This window comes from Felis catus, chromosome C1, assembly GCF_018350175.1.
Source record: "Felis catus isolate Fca126 chromosome C1, F.catus_Fca126_mat1.0, whole genome shotgun sequence".
Taxonomy (NCBI): Eukaryota; Metazoa; Chordata; class Mammalia; order Carnivora; family Felidae; genus Felis; species Felis catus.
In genome coordinates this window covers 174,581,099-174,606,848 of record NC_058375.1, presented here as the reverse complement: position 1 = coordinate 174,606,848, position 25,750 = coordinate 174,581,099, and the positions used below count along the sequence as shown (strand labels likewise).

Below are 25,750 nucleotides of genomic sequence, written 5' to 3'. Positions count from 1 at the left end.
ATTTAACACAAGAGACATTTAATTCTTTCATAGTAACTGCATTTAAAATTAGGGAAAATCTGCCTCCTTTCTTTTTGTCTAGAGAATTTTATTTTTTATTGTATTTGCTGGCTTCAAAATCTAAATTCCTTTAGCCAGTTTGACTGTTTTTCCTTTTTTTTTTCTAGGAGTATTTATTTCTCATTCTTTTGTTTTTCTAACATTCCTAAGTCAAAACATGAAATAATGTTGCAGGAACTACTATGGGAAGTTTGATACCAAGAGTGGCTTAATGTGTAAAGGGTGACAGTGAAGCTCCACCTTAACTATTTTTAAGATCTTCATGATCCCTCGTCCACCCCATCCAAGTGCAGGTCGGAATGCAGCCATCCCTCCTCAATGCGACCTGGATGATCCTTTCTCCATCTCATCCAAGTAGCGGAATGCAGGAAGGCAACTGTGCCCCCACGTTTCCTATACCTAGATTATCTCTCTCCTATTCCACCAAAGGTTTTTGCTGAGGTCTATGAAGACACTCTTCATATTCCAGCTCTAAAATAGTTACATCTACCAAAGTTTGCAATTATATTAAGATATTTTATTACAATTTAAGAAAATATGGTTCCATGGTTTTTTTTTTCATTTTCTTTTTAACATTTATTCATTTTTGAGAGACAGAGACAGAGCATGAGTGGGGGAGGGGCAGAGAGAGAGGGAGACACAGAATCCGAAACAGGCCCCAGGCTGTGAACTGTCAGCACAGAGCCCGATGCCGGGTGCGAACTCACGGATGTGAGATCAAGACACGAGAGCCGAAGTTGGCAGCTTAACTAAGCCACCCAAGCCCCGCTATGGTTCCATGTTTATGTAAGACCTTGTTATTCTAGGTTTTAGCAAATGTGTAAGCTTCTCTGTATTAGTTTCTTTTGAAAACATGTAAATCTTTTTTTTATTTTGATTCAGTGAATAGGAACAATATCATACCCCACAACACAAATAGGATAGTATTCATTTAAAATTCTTTCTGTTAAATAACAGTCCTTAGGTAGGATATTTGAATATTCCCAAAACACGCTAGATTATGTTGTTGTTATTAAGTAGAATATTTTTAAATATAATTTTAAAGTTTCTCTTCATGATGATAATAGGAAACATTTTGAAAGTTTTGCATGCTTTTACTAGAAAACGGTTTGGTGATTTTTTAAATTGCTATTTATTCTTAACTACATATTGCACATAATCTTGAGAATTTTTTTTTTCTAGTGAACCATCTTGACTGAAGATATCTGAATGCTTACCAAGCATTCTCTCACTACATGTGTGAGAGAAATAATTCTAAAACAATCTCTGTAAACATGTGCAGTTCTGTGCATAATTTTCAGAATGAAAAACTACCACAACTAGTTTTCTTTGACTTTTCCCTTGTGACTGGCACTATATTATAGTAGATAAAAGACTCCGAGCCTGAAGAGTTGGGCTCAAATCCCAGGTCTTTCACTTACTAGCTGTGCAACCTTGAGATACTTCATAACCTCTCTGAACCTTTTTTCCCAGTGTAAAATGAAGATGATAATATAGTACCCACCTCACAGGTTTTGTTGTCAAGTGAAATCAGTCGATATACATAGCTCACTTAGCATAGCGCCTGATACCTATTCCATGCTATATAAATATTACTCATTATTATTATTTATGGGATTCATAGAAATACACTGACAGTGCAGAGCCTGCTTGGGATTCTCTCTCTCTCTCTCTCTCTCTCTCTCTCTCTCTCTAAATAAACTTTTAAAAAAGTGATTTATTTTCTTAGTTCTCTTTACTTCTGTATGTCAGCTCTTAATAGCTGCCTTGGGACTACATCAGTTATATGATATTTGGGAGAAAAATCTTCAGATAGACTTCAAAAGCCCACTGGCAACTCAATCTGATATTTGGAAAGTCATTTGGGTACCTGAGACTCACTTTCTCTTGCCTGACTGTATTCAGCATATGCCCTACTGGCCAGATTCTACATACATGTGAAAAAAAAAAAACAGGGAGAAAAAAAAAACATAAACATAAAACAAACATATCCAGACACACGTAGACATACACATACATCTGACAGAGAAAAGAAACACCTATATATTTGACCTAGTCCCTCATTGCTTCACTGGCCTTTTGGAAGCGATGTTGTATAAACTGCCTGAATGAAAGTCACACACCATTACTGTTAATTTATAGATTTGCAAGACAATGTTGTCTTCTATTTGGCCTCTTGTTGAAGATGTGCTTATACATGGCAACCGTGGAAACTCTTGGAAAGAAACCATCCCCCATAATCTAAAGAGTTAAACATGCAGCTACATACCACAGTTAATCACCAGCACTGTCAACAACTGTGAAAAACCCCACTTCATCAAAAACCCACTGAAATAGCCCCCAAAAAGTGTCTTGTTTTTCACAATGTGCTCTCAGACCAAGAAGCATAGAAACTTCCCTCATAACCTAAATATGCCTGCATGGTGAATCTGATGCCTCATACCCTGATTTTCTGATAAGGTGACTTTCTAAAAATAGATAGCTTGTGGAAGGGATCCATAAGACCTTCTATTTCCTGCCGGTAGAGCTGGTGAAAAACAAAAATGTGGCACTTCATCTCTGCCAAGACTGCTTCATCCAAATACAGTCACCCGAGGTGACCACTGACTACTTACACTAATCCTTTTCTTCCTGGACCATCTCTGGTTTTAACAAGGATAAATTTTCTGCCCCAGTCATGAGATTCCCCCAGAGAAGTGTTTCTAAAACTTGAATACACAGATACTTTTAAAGAAAAAAACCATAGACTTCTAATTATTTTTAAACCAAATTATATTGTATGACATTAATTTTGTATGGACAAGTAAAATAGTAGGAATAAACTAGTTATGCATGTGACGATTATACAACCATAAATCAAAACTTATTCACAAATTAATACAAGCTACAAACAAATTAATGATGGCACTTTAAAAATATTTTTAATATTTATTTATTTATTTATTTGAGAGAGAGAGAGAGAGAGAGAGAGAGAGAGAGAGAGAGAGAGAGAGAGAGAGAGAGAGAGACAGTGTTAGAGAAAGAACAGGAGCAGGGGAGAGGCAGAGAGAGCAAGAGACAGAATCAGAAGCAGGTTCCAGTCTCTGATCTGTTAGCACAGAGCCTGATGTGGGGCTGAAACCCATGAACTGGGAGATGATGACCTGAGCCAAAGTCAAATGCTCAACCAACTGAGCCATCCAAGCACCCCACGGCACTTTTTAATTGAAATTGGGGGTACCTGGGTGGCTCAGTCGGTTAATCGGCCAACTTCTGGTCAGGTTGTGATCTCCCGGTTCATGAGTTTGAGCCCTTTATCAGGCTCTGTGCTGACAACTCAGAGTCTGGAGCCTGCTTCAGATTCTGTGTCTCCCTCTTTCTCTGCCCCTCCTCCTCTCGCATTCTCTCTCTCTCTCTCTCTCTCTCAAAAATAAACAAACACTAAAAAATATATATAGTTGACATACAATATTATGTTAGTTTCAGGAGTACATTTATGGTGATTTGACATTTATGTTCACTATAAAATGATCACATAAATGTGGTTACCATCTGTCATCATACAAATTACAATATTATTGATTATACTCTCTCTGTTGTACTTTATACCCCCATGACTTATTTTATAACTGGCACTTTGTGCCTCTTAATCACCTTTATATATTTTTGTCTATTCCTCTACCCCTTTGCCTTCTTACAACCACGAGTTTATTCTCTCTGTTTATAAGTTTTGTTTTTTATATTCCAGTATAAGGAATGGTAATGGAACTTGTCTTTCTCTGACTTATCTTATTTGGCATAATACCCTCTATGGCTGACCATGATCTCACAAATTGCAAGTTCTCTTTCTCTTTTCTTTCTTTCTTTCTTTTTCTTTCTTTCTTTCTTTCTTTCTTTCTTTCTTTCTTTCTTTCTTTCTTTCTTTCTTTCTTTCTTTTTATGGCTGAGTGATATTCCATTGGGGGTATGTATATGTATGCATATACCACATCTTTATCCATTCATTTATTGATGGATATTTGGGGTGCTTCCCTATCTTGGCTATTGTAAATAACACTGCAGTGAACATAGGGGTGAACATATCTTTTTAAATTAGTGTTTGCCTTCTTTGGATACTCAGTAGTGAAATTATTGGATCATAAGGTATTTCTAATTTTTTAAGAAGCCTCCATATAGTTTTCCATAGCTGCCTCGAAATATACTTCCATCAAAAGCACACGAGGGTTCCTTTTCCTCCACATTCTTGCCAACGCTTGTTATTTCTCGTCTTTTTGATACTAGCTATTCTGACAGGTCTAAGGTGACAACTCGTTGTTTTGATTTGCACTTCCTTGATGATTAGTAATGTTGAGCTTCTTTTCATGCACAGTAAAACCTTGGTTTGAGCATAATTTGTCCTGGAAACATTCTGTGTTTGAAATTGTTCATAATGAAACTTAGGAGAAAAAGTAATTTCACTAAACTTACCATTTGGTTTTGTCTTGGATTACCTAATACAATTAGTAGAACCTTGGTTTGCAAGCATAATTCGTTCCAAAAACATGCTTGTAATCAAGGCACTTGTATATCAAAGTGAATTTCCCCATAAGAAATAATGGATTCATTGCACAACCCAAAGATATTCACATAGAAATGATTACAATGCTGTAATATAATACAAAATAATAAAGAAAATATAAAATATAAAGAAACATAAACAAATTAACCTGCACCTCCCTTTGAAAGCCTTCGTGGCTGGTATTAGGGAGACAAGAGAGAGGAGGGTTATTGTGTAGGATGACTTTCATGATCACTAACGGGATCCCTGCTATCTCTTGGCTCAGTGGAATCTTTCTCCATGGGGGCCTTTGTATATGCTCTCACAAATGTTGACTACAGGCCAGTATTAATAAACTCTTGTCATATACTGCTTTTAATGTAACTGGCAATAAAGCAGCAGAGGAAAAGGGTCTATATCTGTAGGCAGCCTGACCTAGAATGAGGCAAACCATTCCTAAGTTTACCTTTGTATGGAAAAGTGAAGGACTGTCCACAGGAGCTTTGAAGTGACAAAAAATACACTAGTGCCAGTTGTGGGCACCTTCCAACATTCTGAAAAATCCCTGACTTCTGCCAAACACTGTGGCCTGAGACCCAGCATCCGAGCATGGGAGACAATCACCCACAATCCCGCAGCAAGAGGAAGAGAGGGAGAGAGAGAGAGAGAGAGAAGAACCATTGGCTCAGTTGTGATCATGTGATGTTCAGCATCACATACTACTCATATTGCAAGACACCACTCATTTATCAAGTTAAAATTTATTAGAAATGTTTGTTCATCTTGTGGAACACTCACAGAACAAGTTATCCACAATCCAAGGTTTTACTGTATTTCGTTGCCATTTGTATGTCTACTTTAGAAAAATGTCTATTCAGGTCATCTGCTTACTTTTAAATTGTTGTTTTAGTGTTGAATTGTACAAGTTCTTTGTATATTTTGTGTATGAACACTTTTCAGATACATCATTTGCAAATAGCTTCTCAGTCTTAGAAGGCTGCCTTTTAGTTTTGTTGATCGTTTCCTTTGCTGTGCAAAAAAGCTTTTTATCTTGATGTAGTCCAACCTGTTTATTTTTGCTTTTGTTGCCTTTGCCTGAGGAGACAAACTCCTAAAATATTGGTAAAACCAATGTTCAGGAGTTTATTGCCTATGTTTTCTTTCAGGAGTTTATTTATAGTTTCAGGTCTTAACATACAGGTCTTTAATCCATTTTATTTTTGAACATGGTAAAGAAAGTGGTCCAGCTTTATTCTTTTGCAAGTAGCTGACCAGTTTTCCCAAAACCACTTATTGTAAAGACTTGTTTTTTGTCCACTATGTATTCTTCCCTCCTTTGTCATAGATTAATTGACCATATGAGTTTGGGTTTATTTCTGGGCATTTTTGTTCCATTGATCTGTGTGTCTGATTTTTAGTGGCACATGTTTTTTGTTAAAAGGGGAAAAAATCCCCATTATCATATGAATTTGGTATATATTGCTATAGAGCAGGTTAGGAATGAGGAATAGGTTAGAAAATCTTGTGCTACTCTATGTTGTAATTCTCTGACGGCCCTTCTTCTCTTTGAATAATGACCCATCTTTGCAAGAATAAGTTTGAGAAGCATTATTATAAAATCTATTAAGTAGGAAAATCCCAACTCCATCTTTTCTAGGGACACAGTAGAATATGGTTCCTAGTCTTCCATCAGATCTTAATGCTATTAAGTGGATAGCTGACTGGTTAATGCAAATATGATCACAGAATACATAAAAGCCTGGAACTCTGGTCTGTTATTTCTAGAATCAGTCCAGGGTGAATATGCAAATTCAATAATTCTTGTCTTTAAATATTTGATGTCTTTGATTACTGCTTGGCTCAGCACTGTTACTCTCAAGATTTGTTTCCACTGTCTTCATTTGATGACCTATCTTTTCCCTATTCAAACTTGATAAACTCCAACTCTACGCATGTAACTTGGGGTAAGAAATATAGAAGACATTCTGAACCTGAGCTTCACAGGAGAGAATTTGGAAATTGGATATAAAAAGGAAGTTGTGACAGCTTTCTTTTTCTAATAACTATTAAAATATCTTTACTTATTGTTATCTTCTAGTTAGTTTTCAGAGAACATATCATAGTGGTTAAGAGCACTGGGTTTGGGGCAAAAAGATGTGGATTTAAATTCTAATTCTATTTGCCAACTCTTTTTTGTGGCCTTGAAAAAAAATTATACAACTCTTGGCCTCAGCTTCCTCATTTGTTATATGTGGAGAGCATATCTCACAAAATTTTGTGATCATTATGATGACATATATAAAATTCTTAGCCCCAGGTTTAACATGCAATAAGGGGTCAAAAGTATTAGTATTTGAAGTTTTTGATGATGATTATCTGGTGTTGGTGGACGTTTATAGTAGGAAAAAATAATCGGGTATTACTTGTATATATTTTATTAGCAATAGTTTTTTAATATAACTAAAGCCTGTAACCTTGATCTGAAGTATCTTCATTCAGTATACTTAATACTATTACCTGAAATAAAATAAAGCACTTCTAAAATTCAAACATAATTATAAAACACCAATACATAGTGTCTTTGGATCATATTTCTAATCAGAAGACTTGCAAATCTGTGTTTCCAACTTTCTCTTATGACCTGAGGTTCAGATCCATTATACTTAATGTCGGTTCAGTTCAACAAATACCTCCTATATGATGGGAATTGTCACGGGAACTGGAAGTCTTTTGATAATAAAAAGGAAAGGTGGTTTTAGTCCTTCATAGGCTTGCCTTTGAAATGGGGGAAAGGCATAGATACAAAGATGACTTCACTGCCTGCACTATATGCTAAGACACAGAGCTGCACAAGTGTTATGGGAGGACAGGGTCACAATATTGTACTTCCACTGCAGGGTATCACAATTAAAATTTTGTCTTTTTAAAGCCTGGGTTCTATCTTCTATCTAATATCTTGGATTTATTTGTGTAGATGCTGGCTAATGCATGGGCATGGTTCACAGTTCTCTCTTTGTTCAGGGATTTTTCTAAGTAAAGCTACAATGAAAGAAAGCCATGATAAAATTATATGGGTGGCTCAGTTGGTTAAGTGTCCTGCTCTAGGTTTCAGCTCAGGTCATGATCTCATGGTTCGTGGGAAGGAGCCCAGTGTCAGGCTCTGAACTGACAGTGCAGAGCCCGCTTGGGATCTCTGTCCTCCTCTCTCTGTCCCTCCCCTGCTTGTGTGTTCTCTCTCTTTCTCAATATAAATAAATAAATATTAAAAACTAAAAAACATAAATTCTAAAGCTTATAGCTATATTTCATACTATATTTTAAAATATTCCATCTTCTAGGTCAATCAGTCTAGAAATACTAGAATTATCTTCTCTCTAGCTCTCTTCCTGCCCACAGTCAATGTGGTAATTAATTTTATCTATCTCCAATGTACCTACATCAGTTAGGGTCATCTCATATTCTCTTTTGTTGCAAGTCTCCTGTAGAATTTAGCCTGCATATGCCTGGTTGAGCTTGCTTCATGTATCAAGAAAGAGCGGAACTGTCTTTTTGATCCTTCGATACTTTTGGCTGTTCATTAATGTCTATATCATAAAATCCAAGTCTATAAGTAGTCAAAAACCTTCTTAATTTGATCTAAATCTACTCTTCCAGCCCTGCATCCCACTATACTCTCCATGTACTCTGTTCTTCAGATAGCCTGGAGATTTCAAAGTACCCCAAACAAACCAGGAATATCCTGACTTTTGTGCTTTCCTTCACCTATTTTCCCTGTATCTCTTCCCCTTGTTGAAATTACACTCTTCCTTAAATGCCAATCAAGAAACTAAATAAGCATTAATTTTCACCTTTCACTAAAATCTTGTAGGGTGTTCAATTTTGCAGATTTCATGAGGAAAAACTTTTCTAAATATAAGACATAATTATCTCAGGATAAATTATACTTGGAACAGTTTCATAATTTGTAATTTTACCATGGCTTGCTTTCTTTATGGTTTTATTTAGAAATATCCCTGGATGATGATAACTTTGTAAACACTTTCTATTGGGTTAGGCCATACCTAGGCCAAGAAATCCAACCAATAAGTAGCTATACAACTTCTCTTCTTCTTTTTTAATCTGTGAAGGCTTCCGTATCAGGGCAAGGTATCTTACTGTCTGTTCCTCCATGACCTTTCAATTTGAAATGCTTTTTTTTTTTTATTTTTTTTTAAATTTTTTTTTTCAACGTTTATTTATTTTTGGGACAGAGAGAGACAGAGCATGAACGGGGGAGGGGCAGAGAGAGAGGGAGACACAGAATCGGAAACAGGCTCCAGGCTCTGAGCCATCAGCCCAGAGCCTGATGCGGGGCTCGAACTCACGGACCGCGAGATCGTGACCTGGCTGAAGTCGGACGCTTAACCGACTGCGCCACCCAGGCGCCCCCTGAAATGCTTTTTACATTTCACTTTCAGCTACATTACTGTACACATAGGCCAAAAACAAAACAAACAAACAAAAAACCCAAAACCCCAAAACCAAAAAACAAAAATCCAAATCAAAACAAAACTCCACAGTACTCATTTTCCCATTCCCTGCTGTCTTTTCTTTTCTATATAGAATGTCAGTTTCTGCCATTTAACACCAATTCTCCCTTGTTAGTGAATGGACTTTTCCTGTAGTACAGATTTACTCTCTATAAGTAGCAAATTGACAGATGGCAGGTTTACTCTCCATTTCTAACCACAGATTCCAATATCCAGCCTTTTCCTTATGGCCCCAGGACTCTGGGATCTAAAAATATTTTTATTATCTAATAATATTTCTAACATTATATATTTTATTTTGTAATGTGAACATTATAATGGCAGACAACTTGAAAAAATAGAAAAGAAAAAGGAAAATCAACCATATTTGCATTTCACAGAGGCAATCGTGGCCAAACATTCTAGCATATTTCCTTCTAATATTTCTTTGCTATTTTTGATTCCTACCACACCATGAAGTAAATAAAATACAAGACTGAAAGTAGCTTCTGGAGAATCCCTAACAGCATAGAGGAAGCTCGGCATTGTGGAGCTATAACCTGGAGAACAGAAAGCTTCCTACATATGAAAACCATCTCTACAGTAATCAGCTACTTTTGTGGGTATGAGGAGAGAATAAAAGTGAATATAAATAAATGCACTGGAGGGGCTCAGTCAGTTGGGCATCTGACTGTGGCTCAGGTCATGATCTCACATCTCGTGAGTTCGAACCCTGCACTGGGCTCTGTGCTGACAGCTCAGAGCCTGGAGCCTGCTTCAGATTCTGTGTCTGTCTCTCTCTCCCATTCCCCTGCTTGCATCCTGTCTCTTTCTCTCTACCCAAAATAAATAAACATTGAAATAAATAAATAAATAAATACATACATACATACATACATACATACGCTTCAGTAAGGCCCACAGTAAGTAATTGTTTAGGCAATTTAAAACATCATTGTGTCAGTATATATTTATATAAACTTTCAGCAGAAAATTCAGCAGCATCTACCCAATTGTAAGTTGAATATAGCTTTTACACAATTCTAATTTTAGAAATGTCTCTAGAAATATCTGAACCAGTGTATAGATGCTCATGAGCCATTATCTGGAATTGAAAAAAAGTCATCTATATACACATGAGTAATGGATTGACTAAGTATACTATTGTCGATTCAAGAAATGAAATACTGTACATATTAAAAATGATATATATGAATATGGAAACATTCACAAAATATTATCAAGCATAAAAAGATACACAGTACTATATGCTCATACAGTATATGTTTACCTATGCAAACAATTTGCAGGAAGATATCCACCAAAACACTGAGGGTGGTTATGGGACAAGGGTCAAATTATAGAGAACTTTTGTTTTCTATTTGTTATACTTTTGTATTAATTCAGTGTTTTACAATGATAAACTGTAATTAGAAAGTTAAAATAGTTTTCTCTACTAGAAAATCATGGGAAAAAAAGAATATGTCATTCAAAGGAAAAAGGTTTATTATTCAATTCCCTTAAATAATCTCAGAAGACAAAAAATTTCCCAGCAAGTCATGGGATGGTTCATAAATCCTAAGTTGGTTGGTAAAATAAAAGCCTAAATATTATGTATGTAAAGTGGGAGCAGAAAGACACCATAGTAAATATCCAAAGTGACTATAAAATTTAAGGTTTACAGTCTAAGTTTCAGAGAAAATTTACATAAGCCACTTTAAATATAAAACTGATTTTTGGAGTACCACCAATTTAGCAGCCATACTAGATCATGGCAGTTCCTGGCAGAATAGAAGTGGATCCTGAATTCTGAAATCTATCATAGACCCTCTAAATGGAAGCTATTCAACTTGTTGCTAATGGCAAGATCAAGACAGAATGCATTTGGTTATTAAATTCCCTTTGGAAAATGAACAGAAGTCAGGTTAGTGTCCTTTTATTCTTGCTTAAATATCTGAATAATTATAACCTGGATCAAAACAATTACATTATGCAACTACTTCAAAACCTTTATATTTTCTTTCATTGTAGATATCAAAGTCTGGATTGTGAGTAGGTGAGTGCTTATGTTTATCTAGAATAAATATGTCAATTGAAAACAGTCAAGCTTATCTCCTCATGAGGTACAAGAAATTTCAATTTCCTCACTTTTGGAGATTGAGCCAGATGGTAATCAAGGACTCAAAAAATCTTGGAGCTAAAATGTCCTTGAGAAACCATCTATTTCATATTTTAATTATATTGTTGTCTGTGCTAAAGTAATCCAATGATACTCTCAACTTCTTTGAGTTAAAATGATTTTAGGAGAAATGACTTTGTTTACATAGAAGGTAGAATTCATGCTCTGAAGGTAATAGCCTTACAAAGACTCCCCATCTGATAATTATTGTATTAAAAACTTTTAAAAGTTAACTATAATACAACATTCTTAGTAACTAATTTCAGATTTTAACCTATCAAAATACTTGTATTTTTAGAGTTAGGAACTGCGATATTTATCTGGGTCGAAGGTGAGTTGTATTTGATAATCTGTGTAGGTAGTGATTAAAGTCAGGACAAACAAATTGAGATAGATGGACAACAGTAACTGGGTCAGTCACGGATAGATGCTTTTTAAGCAGGAGCCAGTGTCTGATAAGAGGGACAATTCAAGTCCATATACCAATTCCCAGGAGGTCAGAGAGCAGCAAGCCAGACACACTCTGGTTCCGATGTCAGAGTTTCAGATAGAGGCAATCTGATGCTTGAGACAAATTAACTTGTAGTGAAACTCTCTGATGGCATCTGTGCTGGTCAACTATAAAACCCCTGCCTTCTTCTTGCCCTGTCCCATATTATAGGAAACCCTTTCCCTTGGCTTTGGAGTAGATTTGGTGAATGGCAGACATTGTTGGAAGACTTGGTGCCCAAAGAAAGACAAAAGCTAGGGTACCTCTCCCCACCAAACTTGTATCCTCCATGGCTTCAGATCCCCCTGCAGAGGCTTGTTATTGTTCTAGCTTTCACCTGGTGTTCTAGGCTCTTGGCCTAGGATAACAGAGGTTCCTCCTTTGTTACCTTTAGTCTAGGGATTGTAGCCTGAGATGTACTAGTCTATTTTGCTCTTATTTTGAAGTAGCCTTAATTTTGTGGGGCCAGGTTTACTTCAGGTTAAGGAAAAAGAGGGATGGAATTGCTTCATGTTTTCAGAAAATTCTGTCTTGGGGGTGCCTGGCTGGCTCAGTTGGTAGAGCATACAACTCTCGATCTCCAGGTTCTAAGTTCGAGCCCCACGTTGGGTATAGAGAATAAAAAATAAAATGTTAAAAAAAAAAGAAAAAAATTCTCTCTCTTGGAATAAGGAACTGTAGGTAGAATCTTGATATTAAGACATAATAATTAACATTTGTAAAGAAGAAGTGTACAACTTACAGGTACATCTATGTATATTATCTTCAACTTACTGTGGGCTAATAAATCTTGTGTACAAAGTGCTAAAGTGAAACTGATGTATAAATCTTATCATCATACTCACACACCAGCTATGAAGCATCTATGGGTGCTTGGTGAGAAAAAAAAATAGCCATTTTCTCTATTTCTCAAATCAGGCTGATTGCTTGTGGAGTATTTCTTTTGTATCTGAATACAGGTGATAACTTGAAAGTTTGTGGAGACAGAAGTGGTAGCAACTGGTAACCTCCTCATATTCCAGACTCTGGGTTAATGAGAATCCAGAGCATATACATTGGGCAAGTTTGCACAATAGTAGGGCTCAATTACAGTGTATCTCTACTATACTGTTAGAAAATTTCTCTCACGGAAACCAATATTGGAGGCAGGAGACTTCAACATTGGAAGTTAAGCATATATTTTCACCAAATAACATCTTAATTTATATCTATGATGGCAATAATCACGCGCTATACTATAGCCCCCAAATAGGAATACATAAAAAAGAATTTAGACTACATGACTTTGTTTTAGTTTTATAGATCGAAGATGTTCTTTTAAAATCAGTATTTGTAGACCTAGGCAAAGACTTAAAGTCAAAGACAGTATTCTTTATGTGATTACAGTTCTTGAATTTTGACAGAATCATCATCTTTCTAAAATGTCTTATATATTCTTTCTATGGTCATCCCATTCCATTTATTTTCCAGAATTTCTCTATTAAATAAGCCATTATATCAAGACACTCTAATCTTTATTTAAATTATCAAGAAGGCAGGAGGTAAATCCAGATCCTTATTTTTTTCATGTCTAATTAGGATTATACTACTGTTCATTACTTTAGATTAGATCTCATGTTTCCTTCAAATTGTTTCATTTTATTTCTTTTATAGTCTTTTCATTTAGGGTTTGCTTGCCATCAAACCACTTACAGCTTTCTGCACAACCTCTTTGCCTTCGTTGGCTGGATTCCTCAAAGTCTATTTTCTGCCAATTTTGCACATTTAGCATATCCTCTCTATTTTCTGTGCCACATCTCACTATTTGGCAAAGCCAGTACAGTTTTCTTTTATTGATTCCTCACCATCTACCACCTTGCCTGCAGTATTGGCTCACTAAGATCAAGCAGTTGAAATCTGCTGTTTAAGAGTATCAGCTTCCCCTCACTGATAAGAATTCCCAAAAGAACTAAAAGCTACCATTGAACTAAAACTATTTCTCTGCTTTGCCTTAAGAAAATGAGTGATCCATGAGGCTCCTAGGTGGTTCAGGTGGCTGAGTGTCTGACTTGGGCTAAGGTCATGATCTTGCCAACTGTGTTCGGGGCGGGGGGGGGGGGGGAGCCACATAAGGTTCTCTATCAGCCCAGAACCTGCTTTGGATCCTATTCCCCATCTCTGTCTCTCTGCCCCTCCTCCATTCATGCTTTCTCTCTCAAAAATAAACATTAAAAGAAGAAGAAGAAGAAGAAGAAGAAGAAGAAGAAGAAGAAGAAGAAGAAGAAGAAAACGAGTGATCCTTTTACTACCCTAGTTGCATTTTCTTTCTTCTGTTTTTAAAGTGGTTAGTCCCATTGACACATCAGTGTGTCTGTCTTGGCTTCAACCAAGTGTTTTTTATCTTACCTGCTTCAGCAATATCCCTTCCTTTGCAAAAACATCTAACTCATCTAGAACTGATTTTTCCATTCCCAAGAAAACTTTCTTACTAAATCAAACCATCTCTTCAGGGCTCCTTCTCTGAAGCTTGAAATTAGAATTTGCTATACCTGAATTCCTGTGCTTTAAATTGTGATTACGTTACATCATTTAGAACTTTAGTCAAGAAAACACTCTTCCTCAGCTTCAATTCTTGCATCATGCAGCAAATAAAGATTTGCTACATCAAATAAGGATTTTGCACCGCCCCCAAAGTTGAACATTCATGAACAAAAATGATATATAAACATTGATTGTTTTTTTCAAATGAATTTGAAATTAACAAATTTTTGTAAGTTAATTTTTTGAATAGTAGTTTCTCTTATTAGGACAACTAGTTTTTTTTTTCATTTTAAAGAGTCATCATAGCACTTCCCTTTAACAAATATATCTACTTTTTTATTTATTTGCGATAGATCTTACTGTAGTGTACACATGGCGATTAGTAAAGCATTTTCCTCAAATTGAAATACATGGATTACAGAGAGTACTACCTTTATTCATTCAGATTACTGTTTTATATAAACATGCCACAAGACTGATCTATAAACAATAAATATTAAAGTCTCAGATTAACTATCATATGCGATTTACCGTGTTTTCTTGATGTTCTTAGAATTTTACGGTCCTTCCTGGTGTCTGACCCCAGCAGACAGAGGATTGTGTCAAGCCAATGTGAGCCGATTCTACTATAATTCAGTTATTGGGAAATGCCGCCCATTTAAATACAGTGGATGTGGAGGGAATGAAAATAATTTTACTTCTAAAAATGCATGTCTTAGGACTTGTAAAAAAGGTATAGAAAACATTCTTCCCCTTCAGTAGTACTTAGGATAACAATTTTCATGAAATTGTGAACAAATTTTAATCTAAGAAAATATTATGAAATTAGTTCTATTTATAATAAAAATTATTATAATTAAGCTAATATATGTCCCCCTTTTAATTATTACATCTAGATGATAGTTCTGGAGATGTCAACTACAATTTCTCTTAATGTGTCTTCACAAAAAATAATCAGTTTTAAACAAAACATTTTATTCTTTTAATATTTATATACTAAGCTTTCATTTAAAATGATTATACCAAAATATTTGTAAGCTATCTTATAATGCACATTTTAATGTGGTTACTAATTTTCTTCTGAATATAAAAATGATGCATGTTTACTGAATATCAATATATAAATAAAAATCACATATAATTCCACCAACCATATACAGCCACATGTTCACTTTAATAAAACAAGCATGAATTTCTAACTGAAGATGAATAAAAATCAATAACATTCTTATCCATTTTTGCTAATTCTTATATATGCAAAATGACTTCCTTAGAATTAGGTTGTTCTACACAAAGACAGACAAATTAGAGGCTTTTAAGCCAGTTTTTTGTTTTAAATATTAAAGGATAATTTGAGAAAATTTTAGGTAAAATGTTTTATTATATTACTTTAATATGCATAATAAATTTGTTTCTCTTCCTTTTGTAGGCTTCATCCAAAGAACATCAAAAGGAGGATTAATTAAAACTAAAAGAAAAAGAAAGAAGCAGACAGTGAAAATAGGATACGAAAAAATTTTTGTTAAAAAAATATAAATTTGGGGGCACCTGAGTGGCTCAGTCTGTTAAGCGTCTGATTCTTGCTCTTGGCTAGGTCATGATCTCATGGTTGGGGAGATTGAGCCCCACCTTGGGCTCTGTGGGTCAGGTTCTGTGCTGACAGCATGGAGCCTGCTTGGGATTTTCTCTGCCCTCCCCCACTCACATACTCTCTTTTTCTCTAAATAAATAAATAAACAAAATAAATAAATAAATAAATCTTACATTGTTACATTAGTTCTAAATATTTTGGATGAAACTTTTCACTATAATTTTTTTTCCTGAAATCCTTTTAATGAATATTTCCATCAATTTTCTATGTACAAGTTAACTGCTATTAATACATTTTTATCAGAATTCATTTCTTAATCTAGTCAAATTGCTTACTCAAGGACAATGATTTATTAACTGACTACTGTGAATTTACCTATTCTCTCAATTCCTTTATATTTTTCATTAACTACAAGCTATCATTTACTGGCCACACCAAGACAGTCCATTTTTCCATTTGGTGATTATCTGTTTGAGAATATGTTGTCATTTATTTGTTTTGCTCATGTGTATGATGATCTTTATAGTCTATGCCCAAATTGATAAATGCAGATATTAAGGATCAAGCACTTTTTGGATTTCACATCAAATATGGTGACAAGCATTTGCTTCTATAAGGATCACTCAACTGTGCGAAAGCTGGTAATAATACAATTCTATTATGTGCTTCCCTCCATAGACATACTTTTTCTTTCTTATAAACAAGTACCTCAATCTTGAGCCATACCATTAACTGAACAAAAAGAGTCAACTCTATCATGTGCCTGCCTGATTTTGATTGATTTAACTATTTTGTGTATGTATGTGTGCTTATGACTCACTATATTAGTAAAAATGGTTGAATAGTGGTATGTTAAGTACAGATCATGGTAAGAAGAAACTTGGTGGAAAGGGAAGTTTTTAATGGCAATCAAAAGTGAATTGTGTTTATATACTTCCTAATTTTATTGTTTAACAAAATTTTCTCTTACCCCAAATAGCAAGAATATTGAATCCTACTGAAACTTATTCATTTATCATTAAGCTTTGCATGCAATGCAACCAATAAGTAAGTCATGGGGGAAGTAAGCTTCAGGGGGAAGAAAAAGTCATATTATTTATGTAGAAAAGGAAGGTCTACTACTGAAAAGTCTATCAGCAAGGAAGATTCCACCAGAAAATCTATGTACTATTCACTCTCAGGGTTTTAAATAATCTCTCCGTGGAGTTAATTCACTTTATCCAGATCCTTTTCTGCTGATCTATGTGCAGTCTGGCATCTCAACAGCCTCCTAGACATTTTAGTTCCTATAATATTCACCTCAAACTTTGCATTTAAATTTGAACTTGTCATCTAGAAACAACTAATCACTTCATCCACTTAGTTTAGCTTTATGATTTCTCTCTAGCAATAGTATTATAATTCTCTGTTCCTCTGACTTGAAAGTTTGACCCCAGTTTTGACTTCTTTTTTCTCATGTACGTATCTGATCAGTCTCTAAACACTAGTGCTTCCTTTTTCATAAAGTTCATCCAACTCCAGGGTTTTTGCCCCTACTGCATTCTTCACATCAGTATTGATTTAATTCCTAAGAATTAATTCCTTAGAGCATATTTCTCCACCACTCAAAATCCATCAAGGACTCACTAGTTGGTACTTAACCCCACCCCATCCCCCACAATTTTATTTTGTTCTATATATATTACACTACTGCCCTCTTTCATGACTATTTCAATTTAATTAAAAGGGTATATACTGTTCACTAAATACTCTTTATTTAGTCAGCTTATTCATGCTGATTTCCTACTTAAAAATATTATCTTTTCCAGACTATCCATGTGAAGTCAGGGTTCAGCTGATGTGAGCTATAAAATTACTCTGTTTTGTGGCTGAATATGAAGTCCTAAGATACAATTACAAATTACTTTCATCCTAAGGCATAAAAATTATATCATTATAAAATAGTGTCAATTTTTTTCACTTAAAAATTTTATATCTTGATTTCAAATATAATATATATACATAATATATACATAACTAACTGCCTTAGACTGGATCTTTGCTGTGGAATTTGAGACTTGGAAATCAAAATCCCTGTGAAATATGCTTTGTATCATTATACATGGAGAGTAATACCTTTAAATAAACAATATGGTCTCCTAAGCTAACCTATCTGCCACCAAGGACATAGAAGTAGCACATTAGTGAGTTGACGGTTTTCTCCAACAATCATTCACGGGTTCATTACTTAACCAAGAAATACACTCAGATGATTTCTAATTTTTAATGCATGAGAATATTATTTTTACTGTGTTTTTAAATAAGAAGCTCTCTGGTTGTATTGTCTTACTTTGTGTTACATAATTAAATACATCTAACTGTGAATTTTATATAGAATTACTTTATACAGCATTTATATGTATATACCTACTTAGTTTTCTCTCTGTTCAAAATTAATGAATCATGCTGAAAACTGCCCAAATGATTTTAGTGTTTACATTATAATAAATAAAATATTCTGAATGAAGCATAGCTGTTATGTTCATGAAGGTTTTTTTTTCTTTCTTGTTTTAAAATTTTTTTAACGTGTATTTATTTTTGGGGAGAGACAGAGACAGAACACAAGTGGGAGAGGAAGAGAGAGAGGGAAACAATTTTGAAGCAGGCTCCAGGCTCTGAGCTGTCAGCACAGGGCCCAACATGGGATCATGACCTGAGATGAAGTTGGACCGTTAACCAACTGAGCCACCCAGACACCCCTCATGAAGGTTTTATTTTTTATTATTTTTTATTTATATTTGACAGAGAGAGCATGAATGGGGCGGGGTGGGGGGAGGGGAGGCAGAGAGAAAGGGGGTCAGAGGATCTGAACTGAGCTCTGCACTACCAGCAGCAAGCCCAGTGCAGGGCTCAAACCTACCAGCTGTGAAATCATCTTGAGCTGAAGTTGGACACTCAACCGCTGAGCCACCCAGGTACCCCATGAAGTTTTTTTTTTTAATGTTTATTTTGAGAGAGAGAGAGAGAGAGAGAGCCTGCAAGCATGAGATGCATGTGAGCAGAGAAGGGGCAGAGAGGGTGAGAAAGAATCTCAAATAGGCTCTTTGCTGTCAGTGCAGAGCCCAACCCCGGCTTGAACCCATGACTGTGACATCATGGCCTGAGCCGAAATCAAGAATTGGATGCTCAGCCAACTGAGCCACCCAGGTGTCCCATCATGAAGTTTCTTATACTTCAGAAAAAAATTTAGTGTTCTTCAGTTATTACACAGATGAAGTCCTAAGACAAAGAAAAAAATTGTTCCATAAACTCCAGTTGATTTTCACCTTCTTTAATTAGAATTTGCTAATAATCTCCTTTCAATTACAAATGTGTATTCATGTACTAGGACTTCTTATTTGTCGAACACACTAGTACATGTGCTTTAAAATCCATACTCCATCCCATATTTCTACCAATCACCTCATATAATTCTATAAATTATATATATGTGTGTGTGTGTGTGTGTGTATATATATATTTAAATATATTTCATGTAACTATGTATTATATATGACTTCCAATCTTGACTATTGAAAATGCCCTGGCCCATTTCCATACCAGAAGAAAATGACATTAAAGTAACTAGGAGAAATCTAGGGTTCTTTCATAAGCTGCTCCTGCTCGTGTCTCATTTTTTTGAAGTTAGCATTTGAATTTAGTCTCCAACCTTTGACTTTCAGTTCTTTCTTAAGAAATTTAGCATGAACACACCTGAATTGCTTTTCCTGTATTCTGCTCTATAGAACATGAGACCTTCATCTTAGTCTCTCAGGACCAATCTCTGAACTATAGCTGGTGTCTTGGCTAGAATTATTCAGACCACTTTTTTAAGGGAGTAGTGATACATGGTAATTCATTTTACCAGAGAGACAGAGAGAGAGAGAGAGAGAGAGAGAGAGAGAGATGTGTGTAAGCATTTAGTCATATAATACAATAAAATAGAGCATTATGACAATGAGTAGGACTTCCTCATCCAAAACTTCTGACTAAAATTCTTCATCTAAAAAAATTCTGGCCCCAGCAGTCTGAAATGAAACAAGGATATATTTGATCACAAAATTGGAAAGGCTAGGGGTGTCTGGGTGGCTCAGTCTGTTAAGCATCCAATTTAGGCTCAGGTCATGATATCTTAGCTTGTGAGTTCGAGTCCCACATCGGGCTCTGTGCTGACAGCTGAGAGCCTGGAGCCTGTTTCAGATTCTGTGTCTCCCTCTCTCTCTGCCCCTCCCCCACTCTCTCATGCATATTCTCTCTCTCTCTCTCTCTCTCTCTCTCTCTCTCAAAATAAAACAAACATTAAAAAATAATTGGAAAGGCCAAAGGTATTTTACCTAAGTATAGATGGACTCAGGGCTTTATACTGTCAATAAAACTCAGTCCATCTTTATTCCTGATTCTGCTGCCCAACATTTATTACCTTTTTTTAATCTCACAGGGTTTCAAGATGACTTCCAGAATTTAAGGCCCACATCCTCTCCAATAAAGTTTTCTAGAAACATTTAGACTTGTTCCCTGGCCTCAGGCACAATCCATGAAAGAAATAATTGATAGGCTGGATTTCATTAAAATTAAAAATTTATGCTGTACAAAATCTAGTATCAAGAGATTAGAAGATATTGAACGGGGAGACAATATTTCAAAAGACACATCTGATAAGGGACTGTTATATAAAACATTCAAAGAACTTTTAAAACTAAAAAAATAATAACCTTATTAAAAAATGGTTCAAAGATCTTAACAGATACCTCACCAAAGAAGATCTACAGATGACACAAGCATATTAAAAGATGCTCTCTACCATCAGTAAACTACAAATTACAACAGTGAGCTACTACTATACATCTATTAGAATGGCCAAAATCAGGGGCACCTGGGTGGCTCAGTCGGTTGGGCGTCTGACTTCACCTCAGGTCATGATCTCGCAGTTGGGAGTTCGAGCCCCACGTCAGGCTCTGTGCTGACAGAGCCTGGAGCCTGCTTTGGATTCTGTGCCTCCTTCTCACTCTACCCCTCCCTGACTTGTGCTCTGTCTCTGTCAAAAATAAATAAATGTAAAAAAAAAAAAGAATGGCCAAAATCAGTACACAGACGCCCCCAAATGCTAGGAAAGATGTGGGTAGAGCAAGAACAACTCTTATTTATTACTGGTAGGAATGCAAAATGGTACAGCCACTTTGGAAAACAATTTGGCAGTTTCTTACAAAAATAAACATACTCTTAACTATACCACTTGGCAATCATTCTCCTTGCTATTTACCCAAAGAAGTTGAAAATGTTTATCCACACAAGAGTGTGCACACAGCTATTTGTAGCAACTTGATTCATAATGGCCATAACTTGGAAGAAACCAAGATGTCCTCGAGCAGATGAATGGATAAACTGTTACATCTAGACAATGGAATATTATTCAATGTCAGAAAGAAATGAATTACCAAACCATGAAAAGATATGGAAGAACTTTAATGAATATTACTAAGTGAAAGAAGCCAATCTGAAAAAAGTCTATATGTTTATGACCCCAAATATATGGTGTTCTGGAAAAGGTAAAACTAAGGTAAAAAGATCAGGGATAGGTAGGAAAGGAAAGATGAATAGGCAGAGCACAGAGGATTTTCAGAACAGTAAAAATACTCTGTATGATATCTCACAATGATAGAAATACATCATTATATATTTATCCAAACCCACAGGTTGTACAGCAACAGGAGTGAGCCAACGTAAACTATTGGACTTCGGATGATGATTTATGTGTCAACGGAGGTTCAACTATAACAAAAATACCACTCTGCTGGGGGATGTTGATAATCGGGGAGGTCATGCATGTGTCATGGTAGAGTATACACGGAAAAACTCTGGACCTTTCCTTCAATTTTGTTATGAACATAAAATTGCTCTAATTTTTTTTTTATTAAAAAAAATCGTGGCTACACTCTTTGACCCAAATATTTTATGGCCAGCCCTGACCCAACATCATGTGTAGAGAACTGTGACTTTCTGATTAACCAGGTTTGATTCACAAGTCCATTCCAAGATATCCAACTGATATAAGCACTATCTGAAATCTGTGATCAGACTGCTAGGGTTGGGACTAGAGTGAGACCACAGGCACAAAATTTGAGAGGATGTTAAAAAGAAGTCAGTAACTAAGAAATAATTTTTTAATACAGCATTCTTAAAAAATAAAGCAATTCATGGTGAAAATATCCAAGTTATTAAAAAGACAGGATCAGTAACAACCATATTGGAATCTGAGGCAAAAGGAAAAAACACTAATATTGATGATTTGTTAAGAATATAAAGACAGTTCACATTTGGTCATTATTAGTGTAATAAAAAGTATTTTCAGACAAAAATAACCAAGTTATTATTTAATAAATAAAGTTCATTTGACTAAAATTCAACACTCATTCCATGATTTAAAACTTTGAGCAAAACAGAGATCTTCCTAATGAAGCAGATCTACCAAAAACCTAGAACATGATATGTATGTGGTAAAATTTCAGAAACATTCCCATTAAATTCAGGAATAGGACCAAAATGCTCTCCATTACCATTACTATTCAACACATCCAGGTAGTCTTAATTTTATACTGAAACAAAAAGATAAGAAACAGAAACTAAGTATAAATATTACATCATAGTTTCATATAATATGCTTGTTATAAGTGAAAATACAGCAGAACCAAAAATGGAAATATGAGTACAGCAAGATTGCTACATGCCATTTCAACACATGAAAGCAACAGCATTTAAAATTTTTAAAAAATTTTTAATGTTTTTATTTTCTAAATGTTTTTATTTATTTTTGAGAGAAAGAGTGCAAGTAGGGGAGGAGCAGAGACAGAGGGGCACAGAGGATCTGAAGCAGGCTCTGCCCCAACAGCGGTGAGCCTGATTCGGGCTCGAACCCACAAACCAGGAAATGACCTGAGCAGAAGTTGGACACTCAAACAACCGAGCCACCCAGGTGCCCCTAATTTATTTTTTGACAGAGAGAGAGAGAACGAGAGAGCACAAGTGGGGGAAGGGCAGAGAGAAAGGGGGACATAAGATCCAAAACGGGCTCTGCACTGACTTACAAACCATGAGATTGTGACCTGAGCTGAAGTTGGATGCTCAACTGACTGAGCCACCCAGGTGCCTCAAGAGCATTTTTGTACACTAAATAGAAAAATAGAAAAAATGTACTAGCCACAATAGAAGAACAACCTAAATGCATTTAACATTAAATCCCATGGGATGTATTAAAAAAAATTTAGAAAAAAAACCCCTGAGAGAAAATTCAAATATGTTACTGAGGGACATAAAAAGAACTAAATAGTCTTCTATTTATTGTAGCCCTTAGTATTTGCAGAGAAAGAACACAAGAACATTAGATGATGAAGGGAAAAAATGTTAAAATACATAAGCATTTTATAAATTAAAAAACAGAAGAGTGATAAAAATCTCTAACCTATAAAAAGAAAAAGACAAGGGCACCGGGGCGATTCTGTTGGTTGAGCATCTGACTCCAGCTCAGGTCATGATCTCGCAGTTCATGAGTCCCAGGCCCGCACCAGGCTCACTGCTGTCAGCTCAGAGTCCACTTGGATCCTCTGTCCCCCCTCTCTCTCTGCCCCTCAGCCGTTTGTACTGTCTTTCTCAAATAAATACATAAATAAAAAACATTAAAATTTTTAAAAAAAGATATACAAAATGAAAATTGGATAATAAAAAAAATAAGAAAATTATGAAATCAATTGAGGAGCAACCCTGAAGTAACAGAAGGTCCAGAAAAATAGAACAGCTGGAAGAGAGGGGAGAGAGATTTTATAGAACAGCATAGGTTTCCTTTATTGAAATGGTGTGCTGTAACCCACAAAGGAAAACCTGCCCAGCACACTCCCTATACTCACATGAAATTTCAAATACTAGTGATAAAGAGAAAATTCCTAAAGGACAGAAAAGCTTGTGGGGGAATAATCACAGAGAAGTTGAAATAAAGTGGAATTGTACATCTCCATGGCAAGAATGGAAAGAAGCCAAAATAAAGTTGGATGCGAAAGTCTGAGAGAGGATAATAGCTGTTTACTTGTTAAAAGGCTTTAATAATGCTAATTGATCTTTCAATTATGTGCCTGTAGTGCTTCCTGAAAAACAAACATTAAATTAAAATAAAGGTGTTTAGTGCTTTCGCCTTCCATCAGAGGCTTTGGGGAAAGTTCTGGAATGTGAACTAAGATTCTGTTTTTTGTACCAATACAGACACTACTTGGTGGATGATTTGGTCATCTAATTTTTTCAGGCCCACATTTACTCATATTTGAAATGAGTGTTCTGAACTAGACTACCTATAAGAATTCTTCCAATTTTAGTATTTTTGGATTTTACGGAGCTGTTCTCTATTTCAAAACATTCAACACCAATACACAGTAAGCCGAAAGGTGTTAAGATGCCTCGTGATCAAAAAGACAAAAATCACCACTGACCTGGCTCTTCTCTTGGTAATAACCACATCTCTTCTAGCATAAGGTGGTCCATTCTCAGTGGTCCCCTGTATTTCTTCAACGCTGACCTATGTTGATGCAGCTCGCCATTTCCAAATTGACTACATCTATAACAGATTTTCTTTTTCAGTGCCCAATTCCCAAACATCAGAAGATTGTATGAGAAGCTTCCAATTGATTACAGAGATTCCAATCACTTTGCGAGATTCTGAATGCCTTAACATTGCAGTTTTGCTTATGATTTAAAAAAATTCTGAACCATTAAATTTTTTTCCCTCTCAAGATTATATGCATTCTAGAAATAATACATGTGCTTCTGATTTACACTAAGTTATCAAGGCATTTCAAGCCCATGGAAAGTTTTGAAATAATTTTTAAAGTATTTAATCTTTTTGAAATCATTCTTAGAGGTACTAGCAAAACTTAGTGAAAATAAATTATCTCTAGTACCAAAATCTTTTATTTCGATATAAAACTTACTCTGTTTTAAGCAAATCCAATTGTAGCCAAAATTAACTCATCCCTGTCAGCATTATTGATGATTTGCTATTCTTCATTTGCTGTGCTTCTCTTTATGCGATAACATCAGCTAAATCAATTACGAAATCTTTGGGGTTTTAATCCATGTTTAATCTGTATTTTCACAGAGAGTATAATTCTAATATACCGAACACTTAAGTTGCAAGGGCTCTCAAGTTAGAAGCCAGAGGAAACTGTTACTTCCTTCTTTGTCAATTTTTGGAATTTTAGAATTGAAGAATTTTTACTTTTCAGGGGTGCCTGGGTGGCTCAGTCAGTTGAGGTCATGTCATGATCTCGGGTTCTTAGGTTCAAGCCCCGCGTCAGGTTTTGTACTGATAGCTCAGAGCCTAGAGTCGGCCTCGGGTTCTGTGTCTCTCTCTCACTCTCTGTCCCTCCCCTACTCATGTTCTGTCTCTCTCTCTTAAAAATAAACATGAAAAAAATTTAAAAAAAGGAATTTTTACTTTCCAATAGTCTATTTTTTTAAACATATTCCCCACTCTGAACAAATGTTCTGCAATTTTGCAAATCACCCTAGGGAAGTTTCCAGAGTTTCTAAATGTGAACAGTTATGAGCTACTTAAATGATCCATCTTGCCAAGAAATTTCTACTTCAGAGAAGAAATAAACAATTACCATTTTTTACTCAAAGTATCTGCTACTGTTCAAGGAGAAAGTCTTTGGAATTGTAAGCTAATATAGGTTAGGAAATTTTTTAATTTAACTCTGCATATTCTCTTTTTCTCCTTCACAAACTACACACATATACAATCAATGAAGGAAGAAAATCTTTAAAATTTAGTATATCTCACAGCTTCAATAAACTGTCAGACACAAATGAGAACTATTTTTCAATT

General features: G+C 35.4%; 1 protein-coding gene and 1 long non-coding RNA gene across 5 annotated transcripts in view; one reads left to right on the top strand and one right to left on the bottom strand.

Annotated features, from left to right (window-relative positions):
- TFPI (tissue factor pathway inhibitor) overlaps nucleotides 1–15,849 on the top strand; it is a 104,579-nt gene extending 88,730 nt beyond the window's left edge. For 2 of the 3 annotated variants that reach the window (XM_019838357.3, XM_045034116.1), the window contains 2 exons: nucleotides 14,827–15,006; nucleotides 15,703–15,849. In XM_019838357.3, the coding sequence (XP_019693916.1) occupies nucleotides 14,827–15,006; nucleotides 15,703–15,809 (287 nt within the window). In that variant the 3' untranslated portion in view covers nucleotides 15,810–15,849. Of the gene's footprint in view, nucleotides 1–11,115; nucleotides 11,141–14,826; nucleotides 15,007–15,702 lie in introns of all 3 variants that reach the window. The other variant, XR_002161619.3, reaches the window with a different exon arrangement.
- LOC123379208 overlaps nucleotides 1–25,750 on the bottom strand; it is a 51,027-nt gene that overhangs the window by 17,164 nt on the left and 8,113 nt on the right. Inside the window, exons 2-3 of one of the 2 annotated variants that reach the window (XR_006583413.1) lie at nucleotides 24,354–24,478; nucleotides 14,826–15,741 (exon numbers count right to left, since the gene is read on the bottom strand). This is a non-coding gene — a long non-coding RNA (uncharacterized LOC123379208). Of the gene's footprint in view, nucleotides 1–14,825; nucleotides 15,742–24,353; nucleotides 24,479–25,750 lie in introns of those variants that run through there. The other variant, XR_006583414.1, reaches the window with a different exon arrangement.